The 24229-nt window shown below is 44.3% G+C and overlaps 2 protein-coding genes across 2 annotated transcripts in view; one reads left to right on the forward strand and one right to left on the reverse strand.

Annotated features, from left to right (window-relative positions):
* The window catches only part of C10H8orf33 (chromosome 10 C8orf33 homolog), a 48323-nt gene extending 44257 nt beyond the window's left edge, over positions 1–4066 (forward strand). Inside the window, exon 5 of the mRNA XM_068127374.2 lies at positions 390–4066. The gene's annotated coding sequence lies outside the window, so the exon portion shown is untranslated. The remainder of the gene's footprint in view (positions 1–389) is intronic.
* MYO15A (myosin XVA) overlaps positions 1–24229 on the reverse strand; it is a 184715-nt gene that overhangs the window by 27920 nt on the left and 132566 nt on the right. The window contains exons 42-50 of the mRNA XM_078785176.1: positions 22030–22102; positions 19217–19290; positions 18662–18744; positions 11860–11990; positions 11674–11768; positions 11505–11582; positions 1742–1838; positions 351–511; positions 28–158 (exon numbers count right to left, since the gene is read on the reverse strand). Of these exons, the coding sequence (XP_078641302.1) occupies positions 28–158; positions 351–511; positions 1742–1838; positions 11505–11582; positions 11674–11768; positions 11860–11990; positions 18662–18744; positions 19217–19290; positions 22030–22102 (923 nt within the window). The remainder of the gene's footprint in view (positions 1–27; positions 159–350; positions 512–1741; positions 1839–11504; positions 11583–11673; positions 11769–11859; positions 11991–18661; positions 18745–19216; positions 19291–22029; positions 22103–24229) is intronic.

Below are 24229 nucleotides of genomic sequence, written 5' to 3' on the forward strand. Positions count from 1 at the left end.
AGTGGTAAAGCTCAGTGGGTTACTCACAGTGTCGGTGGGTAGGCCATGGCCTGGGTCCGGTGTTGTAGTGCGGCAAGCTTCGCGATGCTCTGTGCTTGTTCATCACCTATCTGTTGAACAAGCTTCATCATGAATCCCTTGTGGTACTCGGAAAGCACCTGAGGGCCCGGGGAAGGTACGAGGTTTTAACTCGTCAGATTGGTTGATGCAGGTCAGTCATAGCTTGTTTGAAGGTTTAGTGAATCAGAGCTGTGACAATGACGTAGGTTATGGCTTATGTTCTGACAGAAAGAAAAAAAATAGTTGTGTGACATCTTAGGCTAAAGAAAACGCTCCTGCGTATGTCACACCTGTTGATAATGAATTTTGACGTATGTTTCATTGTCCAGGCGCAGTGGCTGTAACCAAACTACACGGCGTAGCCACAGGCGGTGGTTTTCATCGACTTTCTCTGCTTCGGCTGAGATATCCAACATGTATTCCTTCGGGCTCAGCGGTCGAACCGAGTCACCTGACACGGATATAGCATCCTCTTAAAGCAGAGTCTTGCAGTTGCAGAACCTTTTTTTTCAAGTTTCAAGAAATATTTTCAAGTTTTACACCACAAGTCTTCATCTACTCATTCATTCATTCACTCACTCATATAACATTTCTAAGCACAATGACAACTCACCAAAAGCAAACTTAACGACTGCAATTGCTTTATAACTTTAGATTACACAATTTTTATAATAATGACAGGAGAACTCTGAGGTATTCACATTTGAGGTGTCTCGTTTGGGTTCAGGTCCCGACTGTAAACCTGAACTCTTGAAAACCTGATCGTAAACTTCTATCAACGTGTGTCGTTCATCGGACGGATGTCAAGTTTGGAGTCTGGTTCGTTAGCATTCACGTGTGGATTATCCCAAGGTGTCTTCTACAAGAGTAGGCCATCGTGTGCCAGCACTCTAGCCAAATTCCATATGCCTGCCCTAACTACCATCGGGAAAGGCGAAGGAAAACCAGACTTCTTCAGCAGCACCGGTCCTCTGAAAGGAGCATGGACAATGGATTGGATTAGTTATGGAGCTCAGGTGTGTATGTGGTGTATGTGATCGACTGGACAACCCTCCCATCTACTTTCTCAACAATCCTCTCCAAGAAGTTCTGTCGCTCAAGATTTTGGGTCTCACTATCTGCCATGATCTTTCTTGGGAAAACCACATTTCCAAGCTGGCCTCCAAAGCCAGTCGCCGACTGGGCATCCTCCGTCGTGCGAAGTCCTTCCTCGGCACACCTGAGCTCCTCACCACATACTAAGTCCATTACGAAGAAGGAAAAATACTACCCAAGTTCCACAATCCTTCGTAGTACTTTTGGCTTTTTGAGTTATAGTTTCTTTTCGCACAATTCCTCCTAACTGATAGAAACAGTTCAACATGGGGGAATCGAATTATCTTTCGAGTTGAGCTTTTGTCCCGATAGGTAAATGGGAATCAAATTTGATTTTCTCCTTTGATGACAATCATCAGCACCTGAAGTTTCCCACGCTGCAAGTGGCTTCACAAACCTTCTCGGAGAATCGAGCAAGCAAGGATCAACTTTTCTCTGTTTTCAACCTCTTCACATGTAATATAATTCATATGGAATTTTAAAAAGACTTCTCTAAAATATTATAGCTTTAAAATACTGTGAAGCTTGTTTGAAGTAAGGTACTTCCGTTATTATATTGTACATGTTTGTTTGTATCGTTACGAACCACGCTTCATGACGAGGAAGAGTGTGTATTCACGCCAGGCTTCAGCATGATGCAGGCCCATTTCGATACACAACTCCTCGGTGATATCTTCCACCACCTGAAAAACCACGTGTACTGTTGTGAGCTGGAGGCCTGCAGCATTTTGGAGTGCACATTGTATTTTCTTTCATTTAGGAATGCTTATTTGATGAGATGGTTTCATTACCTTCACCTGGTCATGATATCATACCCACACGGCACACGTGTGGGCTTGAAAAGCAAGGACACCTGAGCGAGCTCATCAGAAAGCATCTCATTTGGTCCTGACCAATCAAGGTCTGAAGTGACTGTCCTGGTAGATTTTGGAATTAAAATGTAGAGAAATTAGAAGAGGGATTTGTCTGGTGTGCGTGGAGAGATTCTGGTGCTGAACCCCATGCTGCTCAAAGCAGCCGCTGCTATTTTGTGGGGTTTCTTTGGTGGACGGACCATGTTACCACATCTGAGACGGCTCTTGCTCGTCGACTACATCTCAAACAGCACCAGTCTTAACCAAAAGACTGTTATGGGTGGTGCTGTGATCGGTACCTTCATGAACCAATCACTCAAACACATATATACGTATCGTGGCTGTGATGGAACAGTGCCCTGCAGATGGCTTCCTCTTCGTCTAAGGGGGCACTCCGGTTGTCACGACCACAGTGACAGCACATTGGCAAAACTGAGATGAAGCACCAAATTCCCAGCAATGGTATCCCTAATCCCCCTCCTTAATTTTTCACTAGATTAGTAACATCAGATGTCTTCAAGTGGCCAAAAAGGACAGACAGGATGTCTGACAAATTTACATGTGTATACGTGTCATGTGTTCTGTATTTTACGTGTAAAAAGGGGTAAACCTCTGCACTGAGCTCTCATTTCGATTTGCTTTTCTGGGAAATGAGTCGTTGCAACCTGTGCATTGTTGAGTTGAAAGGTCACATCCCGAAACCTAAGGCAAACTGATAAACTGGTACTCAATAGGTTGGCAATAGGTTGATCTGATGATTCCATTATGTACCTTTTATCATAAGCCTGTGATATGTTAGTAGTTACCCCACGTGCGCAAAGCGAAAAGCATGGTTAAGCAAACGGTTCATTTTGTCTGTCTGTCTGTCTACAGACGTCAGTGTATGATCGAGAATCTACTTAATTTCAATTGAAAGTTATATTTTGAACAATGTAGAACACAGATCAGAACATGAACCTGCAGTTAGTTTAGCAGTACTTTGGCTCTGCACTTGGCAAATTGTACGGCATCTCGCCCCGAGCGCACATGTGCACAGCAAAGTGAGGTAATTGTTTTAGTCTGTCTGGCAGTCAAACAAGATTGGAAAATCATTCCAAAAAGGAAACTTACTGTTTTTAGGGACATCATAAAGGCCACAAACAACAAGCATGAAGAACTGATGTAACGTGTTAGATCAGGTGGTGTAAAAGACTGCGCATCAACGGTGGTAAACTTCCGAAAAAAGTTTTTTTCCTGCAGCCTTTAAAACTTTTATTTCATTCAAATTGTATTATATTCTTGAACACTGCGGAAACACAAATGTCCTTGCCACTCCCAAAAACCTCGAGTTTTCCAGTACAGTACTCGGACAAAATATTACGCCATTTTACGCCATCTCGACCAATCAAATTTGTCACTCATGTTCTCGGTGCAGGGGAATAATTGAGATTCGGACAAAATGGCGGCTTGTAGGAAATATAGACTGCTCATAAATGCAAAGCAAGAGTTTAATTCCCATGTCCTTTTTCTCAAGACTGTGCAGTGTAAAGTGTTCTCTGAAGTCTCTAGTTTGATAAAGTAGTTTGCTTTTGCACACTCGCCCGGCCTAGACTCCTTGAGCTCTTCAAGTCCATGCACGTAGAAAAGGCTGATCACCATGAGGGTGTAACATATGGCGATTTAATATTGTTGTTGGGACATTCTAGCGGTTACACTGCAGAAAGATGCACATCAGAACCATCCATGACATTACCTGCATTTATACCACACTTGCACCAACTATTCATACTATGAACACACAGTCCTGGCACACTGATAGTAACACACACATGTAACCAGGACCAAATCCTTTATGTGTGTATGCTATTTATATGTTAACATTGCATGTGATATTTGAGGTAGTCGTTTCTGTCATGATGACATGTTACATACAGTACAATTTAAAAGGAGTGAAAAAAAGTAGAAGCAGAAGGGAGGCCTGCTCTGGGCATGATCATAACTAAAGGCTAGCAAGTTTAAAACAGTTTAAGCCGATTATGGTACCTTTGGTTATTGCTACTTTGATAACAACATCAGAAATAAAAATATCAAAAACAAAATCTCCATCACACGTCATAAAACACAGAGTGTGTCTCCTGTTAGGCCATTGCCAAACAGAACACCAATCACATGCATTCAAAAACCTGAAACCATGGAGTTTATCAAGACAGACTTTTCAGAATCCTGGGTTTATCAAACCAGACTCTTCAGAATCCTGAGTTTATAAAAAACAGACTTCAGAATCCTGAGTTTATCAAAACAGATTCTTCAGAATCCTGAGTTTATCAAAACAGACTACAGAATCCTGAGTTTATCAAAACAAACTTCAGAATCCTGAGTTTATCAAAACAGACTTCAGAATCCTGAGTTAAACAAAACAGACTTCAGAATCCTGAGTTTATCAAAACAGATTCTTCAGAATCCTGAGTTTATCAAAACAGACTTCAGAATCCTGAGTTTATGAAAACAGACTTCAGAATCCTGAGTTTATCAAAACAGACTCTTCAGAATCCTGAGTTTATCAAAACAGACTTCAGAATCCTGAGTTTATCAAAACAGACTCTTCAGAATCCTGAGTTAAACAAAACAGACTTCAGAATCCTGAGTTTATCAAAACAGACTCTTCAGAATCCTGAGTTTATCAAAACAGACTTCAGAATCCTGAGTTTATCAAAACAGACTTCAGAATCCTGAGTTTATCAAAACAGACTTCAGAATCCTGAGTTTATCAAAACAGATTCTTCAGAATCCTGAGTTTATCAAGACAGACTTTTCAGAATCCTGAGTTTATCAAAACAGACTTCAGAATCCTGAGTTTATCAAAACAGACTTCAGAATCCTGAGTTTATCAAAACAGACTTCAGAATCCTGAGTTTATCTAAACAGACTCTTCAGAATCCTGAGTTTATCAAAACAGATTCTTCAGAATCCTGAGTTTATCTAAACAGACTTCAGAATCCTGAGTTTATCAAAACAGACTTCAGAATCCTGAGTTCATCAAAACAGACTTCAGAATCCTGAGTTTATCAAAACAGACTTCAGAATCCTGAGTTTATCAAAACAGACTTCAGAATCCTGAGTTTATCAAAACAGACTTCAGAATCCTGAGTTTATCAAAACAGATTCTTCAGAATCCTGAGTTTATCAAAACAGACTTCAGAATCCTGAGATTATCTAAACAGACTCTTCAAAATCCTGAGTTTATCAAACCAGACTCTTCAGAATCCTGAGTTAAACAAAACAGACTTCAGAATCCTGAGTTTATCAAAACAGATTCTTCAGAATCCTGAGTTTATCAAAACAGACTCTTCAGAATCCTGAGTTTATCAAAACAGACTCTTCAGAATCCTGAGTTTATCAAAACAGACTTCAGAATCCTGAGTTCATCGAAACAGACTCTTCAGAATCCTGAGTTTATCAAAACAGACTCTTCAGAATCCTGAGTTTATCAAAACAGACTTCAGAATCCTGTTTATCAAAACAGATTCTTCAGAATCCTGAGTTTATCAAAACAGACTCTTCAGAATCCTGAGATTATCTAAACAGACTCTTCAAAATCCTGAGTTTATCAAACCAGACTCTTCAGAATCCTGAGTTTATCAAACAGACTCTTCAGAATCCTGAGTTTATCAAACCAGACTCTTCAGAATCCTGAGTTTATCAAAACAGACTTCAGAATCCTGAGTTTATCAAAACAAACTCTTCAGAATCCTGAGTTTATCAAAACAGACTCTTCAGAATCCTGAGTTTATCAAACCAGACAATTCAGAATCCTGAGTTTATCAAAACAGACTCTTCAGAATCCTGAGTTTATCAAACCAGACAATTCAGAATCCTGAGTTTATCAAAACAGACTCTTCAGAATCCTGAGTTTATCAAAACAGACTTCAGAATCCTGAGTTTATCAAAACAGATTCTTCAGAATCCTGAGTTTATCAAAACAGACTTCAGAATCCTGAGTTTATCAAAACAGACTTCAGAATCCTGAGTTTATCAAAACAGACTCTTCAGATTCCTGAGTTTATCTAAACAGACTCTGCAGAATCCTGAGTTTATCAAAACAGATTCTTCAGAATCCTGAGTTTATCAAAACAGACTCTGCAGAATCCTGAGTTTATCAAAACAGATTCTTCAGAATCCTGAGTTTATCAAAACAGACTTCAGAATCCTGAGTTTATCAAAACAGACTTCAGAATCCTGAGTTTATCAAAACAGACTCTTCAGAATCCTGAGTTTATCTAAACAGACTCTGCAGAATCCTGAGTTTATCAAAACAGATTCTTCAGAATCCTGAGTTTATCTAAACAGACTCTGCAGAATCCTGAGTTTATCAAAACAGATTCTTCAGAATCCTGAGTTTATCAAAACAGACTTCAGAATCCTGAGTTTATCAAAACAGACTCTTCAGAATCCTGAGTTTATCTAAACAGACTCTGCAGAATCCTGAGTTTATCAAAACAGACTCTTCAGAATCCTGAGTTTATCTAAACAGACTCTGCAGAATCCTGAGTTTATCAAAACAGATTCTTCAGAATCCTGAGTTTATCAAAACAGACTTCAGAATCCTGAGTTCATCAAAACAGACTCTTCAGAATCCTGAGTTTATCAAAACAGACTCTTCAGAATCCTGAGTTAAACAAAACAGACTTCAGAATCCTGAGTTTATCAAAACAGACTTCAGAATCCTGAGTTTATCAAAACAGATTCTTCAGAATCCTGAGTTTATCAAAACAGACTCTTCAGAATCCTGAGATTATCTAAACAGACTCTTCAGAATCCTGAGTTTATCAAACCAGACTCTTCAGAATCCTGAGTTTATCAAAACAAACTCTTCAGAATCCTGAGTTTATCAAAACAGACTCTTCAGAATCCTGAGTTTATCAAACCAGACTCTTCAGAATCCTGAGTTTATCAAAACAAACTCTTCAGAATCCTGAGTTTATCAAAACAGACTCTTCAGAATCCTGAGTTTATCAAAACAGACTCTTCAGAATCCTGAGTTCATCAAAACAGACTCTTCAGAATCCTGAGTTTATCAAAACAGACTTCAGAATCCTGAGTTTATCAAAACAGACTCTTCAGAATCCTGAGTTTATCAAAACAGACTCTTCAGAATCCTGAGTTTATCAAAACAGACTTCAGAATCCTGAGTTTATCAAAACAGATTCTTCAGAATCCTGAGTTTATCAAAACAGATTCTTCAGAATCCTGAGTTTATCAAAACAGACTCTTCAGAATCCTGAGATTATCTAAACAGACTCTTCAAAATCCTGAGTTTATCAAACCAGACTCTTCAGAATCCTGAGTTAAACAAAACAGACTTCAGAATCCTGAGTTTATCAAAACAGATTCTTCAGAATCCTGAGTTTATCAAAACAGACTCTTCAGAATCCTGAGTTTATCAAAACAGACTCTTCAGAATCCTGAGTTTATCAAAACAGACTTCAGAATCCTGAGTTCATCGAAACAGACTCTTCAGAATCCTGAGTTTATCAAAACAGACTCTTCAGAATCCTGAGTTTATCAAAACAGACTTCAGAATCCTGTTTATCAAAACAGATTCTTCAGAATCCTGAGTTTATCAAAACAGACTCTTCAGAATCCTGAGATTATCTAAACAGACTCTTCAAAATCCTGAGTTTATCAAACCAGACTCTTCAGAATCCTGAGTTTATCAAACAGACTCTTCAGAATCCTGAGTTTATCAAACCAGACTCTTCAGAATCCTGAGTTTATCAAAACAGACTTCAGAATCCTGAGTTTATCAAAACAAACTCTTCAGAATCCTGAGTTTATCAAAACAGACTCTTCAGAATCCTGAGTTTATCAAACCAGACAATTCAGAATCCTGAGTTTATCAAAACAGACTCTTCAGAATCCTGAGTTTATCAAACCAGACAATTCAGAATCCTGAGTTTATCAAAACAGACTCTTCAGAATCCTGAGTTTATCAAAACAGACTTCAGAATCCTGAGTTTATCAAAACAGATTCTTCAGAATCCTGAGTTTATCAAAACAGACTTCAGAATCCTGAGTTTATCAAAACAGACTTCAGAATCCTGAGTTTATCAAAACAGACTCTTCAGATTCCTGAGTTTATCTAAACAGACTCTGCAGAATCCTGAGTTTATCAAAACAGATTCTTCAGAATCCTGAGTTTATCAAAACAGACTCTGCAGAATCCTGAGTTTATCAAAACAGATTCTTCAGAATCCTGAGTTTATCAAAACAGACTTCAGAATCCTGAGTTTATCAAAACAGACTTCAGAATCCTGAGTTTATCAAAACAGACTCTTCAGAATCCTGAGTTTATCTAAACAGACTCTGCAGAATCCTGAGTTTATCAAAACAGATTCTTCAGAATCCTGAGTTTATCAAAACAGACTCTTCAGAATCCTGAGTTTATCAAAACAGACTCTTCAGAATCCTGAGTTTATCGAAACAGACGCTTCAGAATCCTGAGTTTATCAAAACAGACTTCAGAATCCTGAGTTCATCAAAACAGACTCTTCAGAATCCTGAGTTTATCAAAACAGACTCTTCAGAATCCTGAGTTAAACAAAACAGACTTCAGAATCCTGAGTTTATCAAAACAGACTTCAGAATCCTGAGTTTATCAAAACAGATTCTTCAGAATCCTGAGTTTATCAAAACAGACTCTTCAGAATCCTGAGATTATCTAAACAGACTCTTCAGAATCCTGAGTTTATCAAACCAGACTCTTCAGAATCCTGAGTTTATCAAAACAAACTCTTCAGAATCCTGAGTTTATTAAAACAGACTCTTCAGAATCCTGAGTTTATCAAACCAGACTCTTCAGAATCCTGAGTTTATCAAAACAAACTCTTCAGAATCCTGAGTTTATCAAAACAGACTCTTCAGAATCCTGAGTTTATCAAAACAGACTCTTCAGAATCCTGAGTTCATCAAAACAGACTCTTCAGAATCCTGAGTTTATCAAAACAGACTTCAGAATCCTGAGTTTATCAAAACAGACTCTTCAGAATCCTGAGTTTATCAAAACAGACTCTTCAGAATCCTGAGTTTATCAAAACAGACTTCAGAATCCTGAGTTTATCAAAACAAACTCTTCAGAATCCTGAGTTTATCAAAACAGACTCTTCAGAATCCTGAGTTTATCAAAACAGACTTCAGAATCCTGAGTTTATCAAAACAAACTCTTCAGAATCCTGAGTTTATCAAAACAAACTCTTCAGAATCCTGAGTTTATCAAAACAAACTCTTCAGAATCCTGAGTTCATCAAAACAGACTCTTCAGAATCCTGAGTTCATCAAAACAGACTCTTCAGAATCCTGAGTTTATCAAAACAGACTTCAGAATCCTGAGTTTATCAAAACAGACTCTTCAGAATCCTGAGTTTATCAAAACAGACTCTTCAGAATCCTGAGTTTATCAAAACAGACTCTTCAGAATCCTGAGTTTATCAAAACAGACTCTTCAGAATCCTGAGTTTATCAAAACAGACTCTTCAGAATCCTGAGTTTATCAAAACAGACTTCAGAATCCTGAGTTTATCAAAACAGACTTCAGAATCCTGAGTTTATCAAAACAAACTCTTCAGAATCCTGAGTTTATCAAAACAGATTCTTCAGAATCCTGAGTTTATCAAAACAGACTTCAGAATCCTGAGTTTATCAAAACAGATTCTTCAGAATCCTGAGTTTATCAAAACAGACTTCAGAATCCTGAGTTTATCAAAACAAACTCTTCAGAATCCTGAGTTTACCAAAACAGACTCTGCAGAATCCTGAGTTTATCAAACCAGACTCTTCAGAATCCTGAGTTTATCAAAACAGACTCTGCAGAATCCTGAGTTTATCAAACCAGACTCTTCAGAATCCTGAGTTTACCAAAACAGACTCTGCAGAATCCTGAGTTTATCAAAACAGACTCTGCAGAATCCTGAGTTTACCAAAACAAACTCTGCAGAATCCTGAGTTTATCAAACCAGACTCTTCAGAATCCTGAGTTTATCAAAACAAACTCTTCAGAATCCTGAGTTTATCAAAACAGACTCTTCAGAATCCTGAGTTCATCAAAACAGACTCTTCAGAATCCTGAGTTTATCAAAACAGACTTCAGAATCCTGAGTTTATCAAAACAGACTCTTCAGAATCCTGAGTTTATCAAAACAGACTCTGCAGAATCCTGAGTTTATCCAAACAGACTCTTCAGAATCCTGAGTTTATCAAAACAGACTCTTCAGAATCCTGAGTTTATCAAAACAGACTTCAGAATCCTGAGTTTATCAAAACAGACTCTGCAGAATCCTGAGTTTATCCAAACAGACACTTCAGAATCCTGAGTTTATCTAAAGATTATAAACAGACTTCAGAATCCTGAGTTTATCAAAACAGACTCTTCAGAATCCTGAGTTTATCAAAACAGACTCTTCAGAATCCTGAGTTTATCAAAACAGACTTCAGAATCCTGAGTTTATCAAAGCAGACTCTTCAGAATCCTGAGTTTATCAAAACAGACTCTTCAGAATCCTGAGTTTATCCAAACAGACTTCAGAATCCTGAGTTTATCAAAACAGACTTCAGAATCCTGAGTTTATCAAAGCAGACTCTTCAGAATCCTGAGTTTATCCAAACAGACTCTTCAGAATCCTGAGTTTATCAAAGCAGACTCTTCAGAATCCTGAGTTTATCAAAACAGACTTCAGAATCCTGAGTTCATCAAAACAGACTCTTCAGAATCCTGAGTTTATCAAAGCAGACTCTTCAGAATCCTGAGTTTATCTAAAGATTATAAACAGACTTCAGAATCCTGAGTTTATCAAAACAGACTCTTCAGAATCCTGAGTTTATCAAAACAGACTCTTCAGAATCCTGAGTTTATCAAAACAGACTCTTCAGAATCCTGAGTTTATCCAAACAGACTTCAGAATCCTGAGTTTATCAAAACAGACTTCAGAATCCTGAGTTTATCAAAGCAGACTCTTCAGAATCCTGAGTTTATCAAAGCAGACTCTTCAGAATCCTGAGTTTATCTAAAGATTATAAACAGACTTCAGAATCCTGAGTTTATCAAAACAGACTCTTCAGAATCCTGAGTTTATCAAAACAGACTCTTCAGAATCCTGAGTTTATCAAAACAGACTTCAGAATCCTGAGTTTATCAAAACAGACTTCAGAATCCTGAGTTTATCAAAGCAGACTCTTCAGACTGAGTTTATCAAAACAGACTTCAAAATCCTGAGTTTATCAAAGTCTACTCTTCAGAATCCTTCTGAACTCCATCCTTAAATTAAGTCTTACACTAAAATCTGCTTTAAAAACTTTATATATTTTTGAATGTTACCTACATTTTTTTCAAACGTTCTATTGTTTTAATAGTAATAGTAGTGGTAATAGTAACACGAATACTACTACCAATAATAATAAACAAATAAATAACGTATAAAACAAACTTTTAAAAACATGCAGAGATGAGAAATCGATTTTACATACGGTGCTGGTCTTCACTCGAACATGTCTCTCCGTCAATCCAGGCAGCAGGATAAGCTGCCGTTTTGTATTCCGACCTGACTGAAAGTGCAGCAGGTAATATTTAGTATGACCATGGTTATGTGATCATGATGGTGTGTCTTTGCTGTGTTGTTCTTTTGCAACTTCTCACCACCAAGGCCCTAAGTTCAGTGTTTGTTGGCATCTGGGTGCGGCCACCGATCTGAAGTGTGCGGTGAAGGTGCTGGATACAAGCCCGTGACATTCCTGTGAGATAACATTATCACTTGCAAATAATTTTGGGTGCATCGTTACAATGGGCATCGCTTAAAAGTCATAGCTGATCAAGAGTCCAAACCTTGGAAACTGGCCTTGGGATCATTATAGACCTCATGCAGGGTGTGCAGCAGGTATGGCTGCATGGTTTCTGAACAGCGTACGTATGCCGTCACTAGGTACAACAGGCGCCAACCTCGGTGGCAGCTGTCACTGACCGAAGTTCAAAACATAAAGTTTTCAAATAATTAACACAAGTCTTTCCCAAAACTTTGTTGAAAATTGTTTGGAATTTCGACTTTCACTTAAGTCGAGACATACGGAATCGGACTCGACTTATGTGATCATACTCGCACACATCACTGACTTATATAATGTTCGACTACATTGGTGAATACATTATAATCCAAGTCAATAATTATGTTGTAGGAGCACAAAAGTCTATAACTGATTCCTGGTCAAGTGTCAAGTTAAGTGAAACCACAAATCGAAATCTCAAAAAAGAAAATGTAAACAAAGTTGTAAATACTATTATATTGTTACGGACGCGGCTTAGATGTTATTTACCGAGCGGTGGTATTGCCGCGACCTAACAGTTGCCCCGATTCTTCCCCAACTCACCCGATTCCACCCGACGTTGACCAAATCGCGCTATGCTAAATCAATGAAGGAAAAGGACACAACTGCTGGATTAAAATGACACGACACCAGGGATACGGTTCTCAAGACCTCCGGAGGAGATTATATTAGGGCGGAAGGTCAGATTACAGGGATGAGAGGTACAGCATAGTAAGATAGGCACTTAATTACGGTCTTATAATAGCCCCGACAGACGACAGATAAACAGGACAAAAACTGACTCACATGGGGATTGACGGCAAGGAAAGCGGGTATTCGATGGCCAGCACAAGGTGCACCTTGTGCTCAGGGACAGGATAGCGCGGCCCAAAAGATGCAGGAGGTCTCTCAGCGCTCGGAGGTGGCTCTCTTGTCTTCTCAAGCTCGGGGCGCATCTGACGTCACGTCCGGTACGTGGCCGCGTATATCCGGCGGGGAGTGACACGCCCTCGGCTCGTTAGCTCCGCCCCAGATGGAATCGGCTCGTTGCTTCTCATTGGGTGCGTGCAGGGGGGTTACCGGCTCCACCCTTGACGAGGGGCTGACAGGGAGCCCCTTCGTGGTAACCCCGTCGGAGCGCATCGTCAATGGCGGCTAACCGAGCCGGTGTGAGGACGCACACTCCTCCGCGCAGCGCCGTTGTTGTAGTTGTTGTTGTAATTGTTGTTGTAATTGTTGTTGTAGTTGTAGTTGTAGTTGTAGTTGTTGTTGTTGTTTGGGGAAGAAGATGGGAGGAGGTAAGGGAAGGTCCTAAACTCACTACTGGTGCCATACAATCACATTCTGGTGCAACGAAGAGTCATAATTAATGGAAACGAGTCCTTAACTGACATAGAATAAGAATAACTAGCAAGATGTCCGAAAGTTGTCTACGTGAGATGCGGTGGACCTGGGCACGACATTTAATGGGGGAAAAAGGGGAAGGTCGGTTCTACAGAGTGTTGTTTACAGACAATGGGACTAGGGAATGGGGGATTGGGGATAGTTGGGGAGTATTGGGGAAATAGGGGAATATTTACAAGCGGATATGGAGGCCAAATTCCATATTCGCAACAATATTCTTGACTGAATAGATTGTCATCTCTAAAGAGGCATATTCAAAGAATTGATGGTGTCCATGTTTTTAAAATCATTGCTAAAGATGACATCATCATCCCCTCCCCTCCCCTCTCCCCTCTCCCCCCCCTCCCTCTCCCCCCCTCCCCTCTCCCCCCTCCCCTCTCTCCCCCCTCCCCTCTCCCCCCCTCCCCCTCCCCCCCTCCTCCCCTCTCTCCCCCCCTCCCCTCTCCCCCCCCTCCCCTCTCCCCCCCTCCTCCCTCTCTCCTCCCCTCCCCCCTCCTCCCCTCCCCTCCCCCCCTTCTCCCCTCCCCTCTCCCCCCCTTCTCCCCTCCCCTCTCCCCCCCTCCTCCCCCTCGCCCCCCCTCTCCCCACTCCCCCCTCCTCCCCTCCCCCTCTCCTCTCCCCTCTCCCCCCTCCCCTCTCCCCCCCTCCCCCCTCCCCCTCCCTCCCCCCTCCCCCCCCTCCCTCTCCCCCCTCCCCCCTCCTCCCTCTCCCCCCCTCCTCCCCTCTCCCCCCCCTCCTCCCCTCCCCTCTCCCCCCTTCCTCCCCCCTCTCCCCCCCCTCCTCCCTCCCCCTCCTCCCTCCTCCCCCCTCCTCCCCTCCCCCCTCTCCCTCCCCCTCTCCCCCCCTCCCCTCTCCCCCTCCCCCCTCCCCTCTCCCCCCTCCCCCCCTCCCCCCTCCTCCCCCTCCTCCCCTCTCCCCCCCCTCCTCCCCTCTCCCCCCCTCCTCCCCTCTACCCCCCCTCCTCCCCTCTCCCCCCCTCCTCCCCTCCCCCTCCTCCCCTCTCCCCCCCCCCCTCCCCTCTCCCCCTCCTCCTCCCCTCTACCCCCCCCCTCCTCCCCTCTCCCCCCCTCCTCCCCTCCCCCCTCCTCCCCTCTCCCCCCCCTCCTCCCCTCTCCCCCTCTCCCCTCTCCCCCCCTCCCCCCCCTCCTCCCCTCTCCCCCCTCCCCCCCTCCTCCCCTCTCCCCCCCCTCCCCCCCCTCCTCCCCTCTCCCCCCCCTCCTCCCCTCTCCCCCCTCCCCCCCTCCTCCCCTCTCCCCCCTCCCCCCCTCCTCCCCTCTCCCCCCCTCCTCCCCTCTCCCCCCCTCCTCCCCTCTCCCCCTCTCCCCCCTCCCCCCCCTCCTCCCCTCTCCCCCCCCCCCTCCTCCCTCTCCCCCCTCCCCCCTCCCCTCCCCCCCCATCCTACCCTCTCCCCCCCCTCCTACCCCCCATCCTACCCTCTCCCCCCCCCTCCTACCCTCTCCCCCCCCTCCTACCCCCCTCCTACCCTCTCCCCCCCCTCCTCCCTCTCCCCCCCCTCCCCCCCTCCTCCCCCTCTCCCCCCCCCTCCTCCCCTCTCCCCCCCTCCCTCTCCCCCCCCATCCTACCCTCTCCCCCCCCCTCCTACCCCCCCCATCCTACCCTCTCCCCCCCCCTCCTACCCTCTCCCCCCCCTCCTACCCTCTCCCCCCCCCCTCCTACCCTCTCCGCCCCCCCTCCTACCCTCTCCCCCCCCTCCTACCCTCTCCCCCCCTCCCCCTCCTAACCCTCTCTCCCCCCCTCCCCCTCCTACCCTCGCCCCCCTCCCCCTCCTACCCTCTCTCCCCCCCTCCCCCTCCTACCCTCTCCCCCCCTCCCCCTCCTACCCTCCCCCCTCCCCCTCCTACCTCCCCCCCTCCCCCTCCTACCCTCTCCCCCCCTCCCCCTCCTACCCTCTCCCCCCCCTCCCCCTCCTACCCTCTCCCCCTCCTACCCTCTCCCCCCTCTCCCCCTCCTACCCTCTCCCCCCTCTCCCCCTCCTAACCCTCTCCCCCCTCCCCCTCCTACCCTCTCCCCCTCCTACCCTCTCCCCCTCCTACCCTCTCCCCCCTCTCCCCCTCCTACCCTCTCCCCCTCCTACCCTCTCCCCCCCCTCCCCCTCCTACCCTCTCCCCCCTCCTACCCTCTCCCCCCTCTCCCCCTCCTACCCTCTCCCCCCTCTCCCCCTCCTACCCTCTCCCCCCCTCCCCCTCCTACCCTCTCCCCCTCCTACCCTCTCCCCCTCCTACCCTCTCCCCCCTCTCCCCCTCCTACCCTCTCCCCCCCCTACCCAATACCCCATAATGACAAAGAGAAAACAAGATTTTAGAAAGTTTTGCAAATTTATTAAAAATAAAAAACTGAAATATCACATTTACATAAGTATTCAGACCCTTTGCTATGACACTTGAAATTTAGCTCAGGTGCCTCCCATTTCTCTTGATCATCTTTGAGATGTTTCTACACCTTGATTGGAAGCCTCTCCTCAGTGAAAGACACATGAAAGCTCGCTTGGAGTTTGCAAAAAAGCACCTAAAGGACTCAGACTGTGAGAAACAAGATTCTGTGGGCTTTCATGTGTCTTTCACTGAGGAGAGGCTTCCGTCTGGCCACTCTGCCATAAAGCCCAGATCGGTGGAGTGTTGCAGTGATGGTTGTCCTTCTGGAAGTTTCTCCCATCTCCACACAGGATCTCTGGAGCTCAGCCAGAGTGACCATCGGGTTCTTGGTCACCTCTCTTACCAAGGCCCTTCTCCCCCGATTGCTCGGTTTGGCCTGGCGGCCAGCTCTAGGAAGAGTCCTGGTTGTTCCATACTTCTTCCATTTAAGAATCATGGAGGCCACTGTGCTCTTGGGAACCTTCAATGCAGCAGAAATTTTTTTGTAGGCTTCCCCAAATCTGTGCCTCGACACAATCCTGTCTCTGAGCTCTGCAGGCAGTTCCTTCGACCTCATGGCTTGGTTTTTGCTCTGATATGCATTGTCAGCTGTGAGACCTTATATAGACAGGTGTGTGCCTTTCCAAATGATGTCAAATCAATTGAATTTACCACAGGTGGACTCCACCACCCAGTAAGTCAGTGGTTAGAATGAGCTTTATATATACAGTATATAAGATAAACATGGACGTTGAAGCATTGATGAAACATCTGAAGAGGTGAAGACGAAACTTGGCAGACCGATTGGGTGTGTGACAAGGACAAATCGATTCGATTTTGGTGAAGATTTGGATTTGGATGCGACATTTATTTAATTTTTTAAGTGATACTTCACCAATGAGGGATCGGGCAAAAAGCGATATATAACATGATATTAAAAAAATTATGGATGACTTTGGACTAAACTAGGTGGCTGAGTTGGTTAGGTGACAAGAACAAGCCGATTAGATTTTGGTTCAGGTCTGAATCCTATCATTGGGATACAAAACAAACTTCAGCCTGGCGGAGGTATGCGCTACCGAGTTTTGCTTTTGCACACTGGCAAAATGATGACTTCAATTAGTGGTCGACACACATGAGTATGTCTATTAATTACGTACTTTTTGAACGTGAGTTGGGCCATGAGTACGTTTATTACGTATTGTAGAGTCCCTGGGGTTAACACCCCAAGAGGACAAATGACCGAAACGAGCTTTAACTCCGAGGCGTACTTCAAACTTGGCGGGATTATCTTTTCACGCACGCGGGAAGGTTCGAAGTCTTACCTGATCGGACAACCGACACTGGGTTAATCTGAACCCACAAACAAAGAAATGAAACAAGACAAGAAATTGAAAATCAACAACTAATGATTTAATGAAAATAATGCAAGCACAATAAAAATGTTGAGGTAAAAAAACTAATAGTAATAGGCTAAGGTGAGGGATCCTCCTGCAGACTCAATTACAGACACAGGGAGAAATAAAATAAAATAAAATGATTTGATAAATCGGCCGGCACTCAGCTTTGCAGTTCAACCAAGGGCTTGTAGACGTTCATCGCCTCCAAACCACCGCCGCGGGGGAGCACACAAAATTGTGCGGAGTCGCGCTCCTCGACGGCCCAACGTGAGGTACTTCTCGCGATGCCGACTGCCCCGAACCTGTCTTGTTCAGTGTCTTTCCACAAGCGCACATGAGCCAAAGATGCGCCACCGCCCATGACTAAGCCAGAACAAAGAGAAAATGCAACCGCCTCCAACGAACGCCAGGACCAGAAGAAGCGAAATGTGACCGCCTCCAACAACCGCCAGCACAAAGAGACTAAGATAGTGAGATGGCGTCTTTTTCCTCTCCCAGCTCTCGAATGTTCGACCGCTGACGTCACACTCTGTCCAATCACCGAGCTCTGTTCATCACTACATGCCTTCTTAACCAGTCACGAAGCTCGGGGGGGGGGGGGGGGGGGGTGTGGAGTCTAGTCGTCGTTCGGGAATGTTTGGATGACGTCGGGGTCTCCTTGCCGATCGGCAAATTATGTTTCTGTCGGCCCTGACGGCGTTGTGAGCGCATGAGTCCCATTACAGCGCTATCGTTGGTTTTACTGAGCCCTCGATTTCCTGGCTGGCCGAATGTAATAAAACCGAAGGGAAGACCACAGGAGGCAAATTACACACTGGGGAATTAATCTTTAAGCCCTAGAATTAATTAGCACAAAGCCACACCCCTTATTGTTATGCCTATTAGTTATCTATGTCTTTTTTGTCTACTAGTTATGTACTTTTGAAACTTACCCTTTGGACCCTTTTTAGACACTTTCGTTTTTAGACAACCCTCTAAAGTCTCCACCCTTTTAGACCCATAGACCTAACTACTACATACCCTTTAGACCCCAAACATATTTAGACCCTTTATACCCCCATTAGACCTCCTATACCCCTAAGATCGTTTCGGCCTGCAGACATTAGACTCAGCGTGTGGATGGGAACGTTCTACTAAGTTGGGATGGCGACCTCCAAATTAAAATCCGGCTCCTTGCCGCTCCCTCAGGGGGTGGGTTTGTAGTTTACATAATCTGACACGTCAGTGATGTCATCATCACTTCACACATAATTATCCAATAAATATAGATTTTAAAAAGAGGGAATTCAGGAATGGAATAAGCACAACACAGGGTGGCCTTACAGTCACTTTACCCCTTCTAAATTTCTCGCACCTCCCTCTCTTCCTCCTCTACCGTGGCATGCGGCAACACTGACTCAGGAGAATGATGGAGCGCACACAGAAACAATGACTGATTAATTTATTGGAAGTTCTGCACAATAAAACCTATATATGAAAAGAGTTTAGGAACAAATGCTTTACTGGGGAGAGGTAAAGTGACTTTCAGGCCATCCTATTCAACCTACTGAAGTGTAAATGAAATGTATAGAGTAGAACTTGAGAGTATAATTATATAAACTTTGGTGGATTTTTAACAGAATACCAACAATACCTGAACAGTGATACTCACACTTTCATGCTGCGGTTTGCTGTGACCTGCTTCAATAGTTGACAGTAGACTTCATCTCGCATTGCGTCACATTCCTTGCACACCTGGCGATGAGATAGATGCATTATTATTGCCTGTTTTTGAACCATCATTAATACCCTGGTAAAGTTCCCCAATGGATGATGAGAAACTTATCATAATCGAAGTTTTGTAAATGCTGCCTCGATTGAGTACGGCCTATTGTGCATTCTGTGCTGAGGATAGCTCAGCCTTGAGATATACACACTCACCTTTGAACTGTCTAACCTGCAAGGCATCGATGTATGCACCATCCTTTGTATGGACGTTAAGCCGGAGGACTCATCTGCCTGCACTGGATGTTGGTGGATATCAAAGATGGTATATTTCACGAAGAGGAGGTGAGTTATCCACTTATCACCGGCAAAGTGAACAACTTCCTGCCCTAACCCACAGGCTGCCACCGCATGGCCACGCCAACCATGCTCTGACCTGTGCCTGACCTGAGACCTGAAAGTGCTGGCAACGATGCAAACCTGCACCTGAACAAACACTTGCCTTCAATATGCTGTAGATGCAGTCCGTCTCCTTCTGTCCCTTCAAAGGATAGTCTCCCATGAATCTCATAATTGCTGTAAAAACAAAATATATATATATTGTTACGTTTATTGGGGGGGGGGGGGGGGGAGGTAGTCAATTAAATACCTTAGGCCAGGTAGAATTGTATAGGGTAGTGTGCTCTGACTGTCGTGAAGAAGAAGAAACACCCATTACCCTAAGTAGGGAATCCGTTCGACCGGATGTCATGTAAGGACGTATATTTGTCGCCATGGCGAGGGGTGGGCTATGTTAATTAGGTAGGGGATATGGGTAAATCCCCTGTATGTAAATGCCTCTGTGATTTCTCCTTTGTTCCATATAATACAGTACACACACACCAGCCATGCACTCTGCACCGATACTAAAAAGACCATTTAAAAGTAACCAGAACCAAGACATTGAACACTGCTGCTGATTCCGCCAGCCGAGCCATCACAAGGGCACAGGGGGGGGGGCGTGAGCCCCCACCCCGAGGGGTGGTGATTGGTCCAGGCGAGGACAGAGCGATGATATGGACTCTCTGATTGTCGCAGTTTATACGCTCTTGCGCTGGGATTCTTGTAGCGAACAGTCACATTTTTCTTCCCCTCTTGGTTTCGACGTTCGTGGCAGGCGGTCGCAGTTTGTGCACACTCTCCTGGTCGGGACATTCAATATGTGCGGTCGCAGTTCGTACACCTTGGCTGCCTGTCCAAGTGGGCGCATCTTATTTCCCTGGTTCGTTGGTGCTGACTTTGTGACGGCTGGGTGCGCCTGAGAGTCCTCGGTGCTGTGTGGAGCGGAAGATGAGGACGGAGCTCGGCCCGCTCACTGAGCGCTCAGCGGCTGGCGGTGAACGGACTTTGCACCAAGGCAGGTGTTTTCCCGCGTACGAACTCGGGGACCCGTGCGGCAAACCGACGGGGGTTCAAGGGCCGCTCAAAGCTGAGTACACACTACGCATTATTTTCAAGTTATTTTTCCCCTTGTGTTGTATACGAGTCTGTGTGGGAGTGCTCTATTTAGGATTTTAGTTTTACTGTGTATTATTTTGTTACCGGAATTTCTTTCATTAAACCCGGTATTATTGCATTTTAATTCTGTGTCGGTCTTGCTTGATTATGCTCCAGTGGAAACCGTGCAGGTAAGCGCTCGCTGCCCTCATCCCACGCGCGTATTAACACCACCGTAGTTGGATTGAACGCCTCGGAGTGTAAAGCTCGATCGTCATCCGTCCGAGACCGGTCTTTATCGGTATGGACGTGACAATATAAATATCCATTATAATCCCCACTGCATGCATGTGTATTTATATTTATCTTCATGTGTTTTATTTTTCTGTTCAAAAACAAAAATGTGGAGACCAATTTTCACGCGGCAATAAGTGATCAAATCTTCTGAATAATTGTAATTCACCATGAATGTCCATGATTTAGAAGATTGATAAATTATGGAGTGCGCAATAAGTACGGAAAGCGTGGTCGTCATGTATGGCAAAGTCGGGTCAGGTTGAAGCAAATCAAAATGTAGACAGAACTCCAAAAAAGTCAGACCGAACATGTTCAATGATTCTTTACAAACAGCCAAACATCTCTGACCAAGTTATTTTATGAAAACCTAAAGATGTTTTAGTTTTGTTGACAGGGTTCTGCAGAGATAGAGCACTTGCGTTTGAGCTGCCTCGTCCAAGTTTGATTCCCGACTTGACTGTAAGCTGTCCGATTGATGCTGCGCGTGCAGGGCATTGCGTCACAAAGTGCACCGTCCCTCGGACACATGGAAAGCTGACTGTCCCATCTATGAGCATTATTTGGTGGATGTTAATAGTGCTCAGATTAGGTGAGTTATCGCAGACACCATGAACAAATTACAAATTGCTGCTCTAACCAGCTCCAGTTAGTTGAACGTCAGGTCTATTCAGGCTGTTCATGAAAAACTTTGGAAAACTTACCACTCAGTCGACCCCGCAAAAGGTGGGAATAATTCGGGCCGCTAAAGAAGAAGTAAGAAGTAGTAGTAATAGTGGTAGTCGTCATTGTGTGTGTGCCTAAGCTGTCATCAGTGATGCTGTTATCAAATGATGTTGATCAATCTCACTTGCATTCATATTAGTCTGGCTGAATATGGCATTCACAGTATTCCAATATAAAATGAGAGTTCTCTAGAATAACATGTATTTCAAATTTAATCCTCTCTCTCATTTGTGATATGTATGGCGCCTTGGCACAGGTATTGATTTTACCTTGCACTGACTCGATGTACGCAGATGAAAAAAAAACTCAGTCAAAAATAAGCTCCAAAATAAGGAAGAAGAAGAAAATTAACAGACAATTGATTGAATGTGTGCAAAGGTTACCCCTACAATCAGAGCACAATGAATAAACCAGTTTGTATAAAACAGTACGATACTTCTAACAAGAGGGAGAATTGCTTTGCAATACATGGCTGGTACCATGTCTGGTATCCCAATGCATGTTCTTGTTCTAAGCAAAAAGGGCATAACTCCATAAAAAATTGGCGAAAACTAGAACTTGTTCTGTAACTTATCATAATAAAGCCATGTACCAAGTTTCAGTACAATATGTTAAAGGGTATGGGGGAAAAGTCCTGAAAGCCAGAGGTGGGATGGACGGACGGACAGACAGACAGACAGACGGAGAGCAAACGTATAGTCCCCTCCAGGTCAGGGACTAATAAAAGGTAACTCACTAATTCCTTTAGTTTTTATCTCAGCGATTTAATAGCAACGAGATAATTCCAATTAGTGTGTAAAAGTGTAACTTGGGACTTACCCAAGAAAAGGTCTGCAGCCATTTTGTCAATTTTGGGCTCATTCGATTCGATCAGAGACCTTTTGATCGGTGACTGCATAGGAACATAAAATGGTGTGACAAGGTCAAGAAATCCATGCAGGAGGGATTAGAGATAATACCGCAGAGTCGGACTATACTTTGAACGTTTTCCAGAAAATATTTCTGTTGGTTATTTATTCAACATACTTGCTTAAAAAGGTAATTTATAGTTACTAGTGAGATACCCGTGCTATGCATGGGTGGGAGGCCAGAAGCAAGCAGGCAATGCGGATACAGCGAATGCTAAAACATGAAACCAATAAATTCCACATTCCTGTAGCACCTTCAGTCACACATCAGACATGGACAGTTTGTGAAGGACTTCCATGAAAAACGTACCCGTTCGCAAACAAACGGGTACATTCACGTATAGAAACATCGATCGTGGGTCCGTGGCAAATCTGCATATGGCGATCCGCGAAGTTCACGTTCAGAAAGTAGAAACCATCACGGCATGTCGTCATTCACTTGAACTTGATATCTCTTTTTTTCATTCCCAAACAACATAACTCCAATCACAAATTAATCACAAAATAAACTTTTAACAACATTGTTAATGTTTCCTTCATTGTAAAAACTACCAAGTCAACAGTTAAAAGGATTTTGAGCCGATAGGTGTTACGGCCCCGGCAAGATCGATGGAGACAGCGATCTGTTGGCTTATACACCACCCAAATAGCTATGTGGAATTCTCTCATGTAGAGATTAAACTCACGTCTTTTGAACTTTGGCCGAGGTCATTATTTACTTTTAATGATGTTTATATACGAATCAAAAAGAAGCTAATTGGTTTTGGGTCGTCCTTTCCGCATATATCGTGGGATTGTGAGTTGGAGTGATGGCGGGGAGGGGGTTGGCATTCTCTCAATCAGGGATTCAACCCGTGTCCTTATAAATGCCTAAGTCACACATAGGCAGATTTGTCTGCGACTACTGGTGACTGGAAAAATCGCCACCACCCGCCGACAATCGTAATGAAACCGTAATTGACGGTCGCCTGTAGTCGTGGTTATCCTCCCCAGGTCGGCTGCAGTCGGCAAGAGCCGCAAAGGGGCCAAATATTTTTTTTAATGTTTAAAAACGGCGCGCTCAGTCGCACTCGAAAAAAATCCGCCAAGCTGTCGTGATGGAACCGCCATGCTGTCGTCGGTATCCGTAATAAGACCGTAAAGCGGCCGCAACCCAGTCGCTCATAGTCTTCCGCAATCGCCCCACCAGCTAGCACGGCAGAGATGCGAATGCCATACGGCCTTCCTGCGGCATCTTCCCGACTACGGGCCGACACTGTTGCGGCTGCATATCGACTACAGAAGAACTACCACGTCTCCCCTGCGGCTATGGGAGACTGACGACGACAGCAGTAGGACTAGTGGCGGCCGAGTTACGGCCATTGGCGACAGAGATACGACTGCCTGGCGACTGCATTACGACATACCACGATTCCATGGCAAGACAGGATGGTGTGAGGGTCTCCGTGGAGTGAGGTCCTGTGGTGCCGACAAGGATATGGCTTTATTGTTTGGACTTGGGACTTTTGGGAACTTTATTTTTGGGACTTTGGTCCTTTGGAAACTTTATTTATGGGACTTGGGACCAGTGGAAATAATTTGTTGGACTTTATTTCCATTCTCTCTCCCTGCAGAAAAGTTTGATTATTACATTACAATGACACATCTTTATTAACTTTGTTATTGTACATCAAACATCTTTATGCTTCATGTCATACATCATTGAAATGAATAAGGTGAAATGTAAAATAGAGAAATAAAGATTTAAAAAGTTGTGTGAATCGTCTCCAATCGCCGGCGGTCTTATTGCAGTCTTGCGGACGTCGGAGTAAACCGCCACCCGGCCCCAATGCAGTCGCCGCGATCCGCCATCGGTCGTAATCTAGCCGCCAGACTGTCGCCACGCTGCCGCCGTGCATCCGCAATGCAGTCGTCGTCGATCTTCAACAGTCGCCATCCCACTCGGGGCGTCGTCGCAATGCAGTCGCAATGTGGCCGCCTGCAGTCGCCATACTGCCGCCTGACCATATTTGACCGCCCGAAATCGCCAGTGGTCGCCGAAAAATCTTGATCGCCGGCAGTCGCCAGTAGTCGCCAAAATATCCGCCTATGTGTGACTTAGGCAAAAAGGT

Source organism: Myxine glutinosa, chromosome 10 (assembly GCF_964187855.1).
Source record: "Myxine glutinosa chromosome 10, kmMyxGlut1.1, whole genome shotgun sequence".
NCBI lineage: Eukaryota > Metazoa > Chordata > Myxini > Myxiniformes > Myxinidae > Myxine > Myxine glutinosa.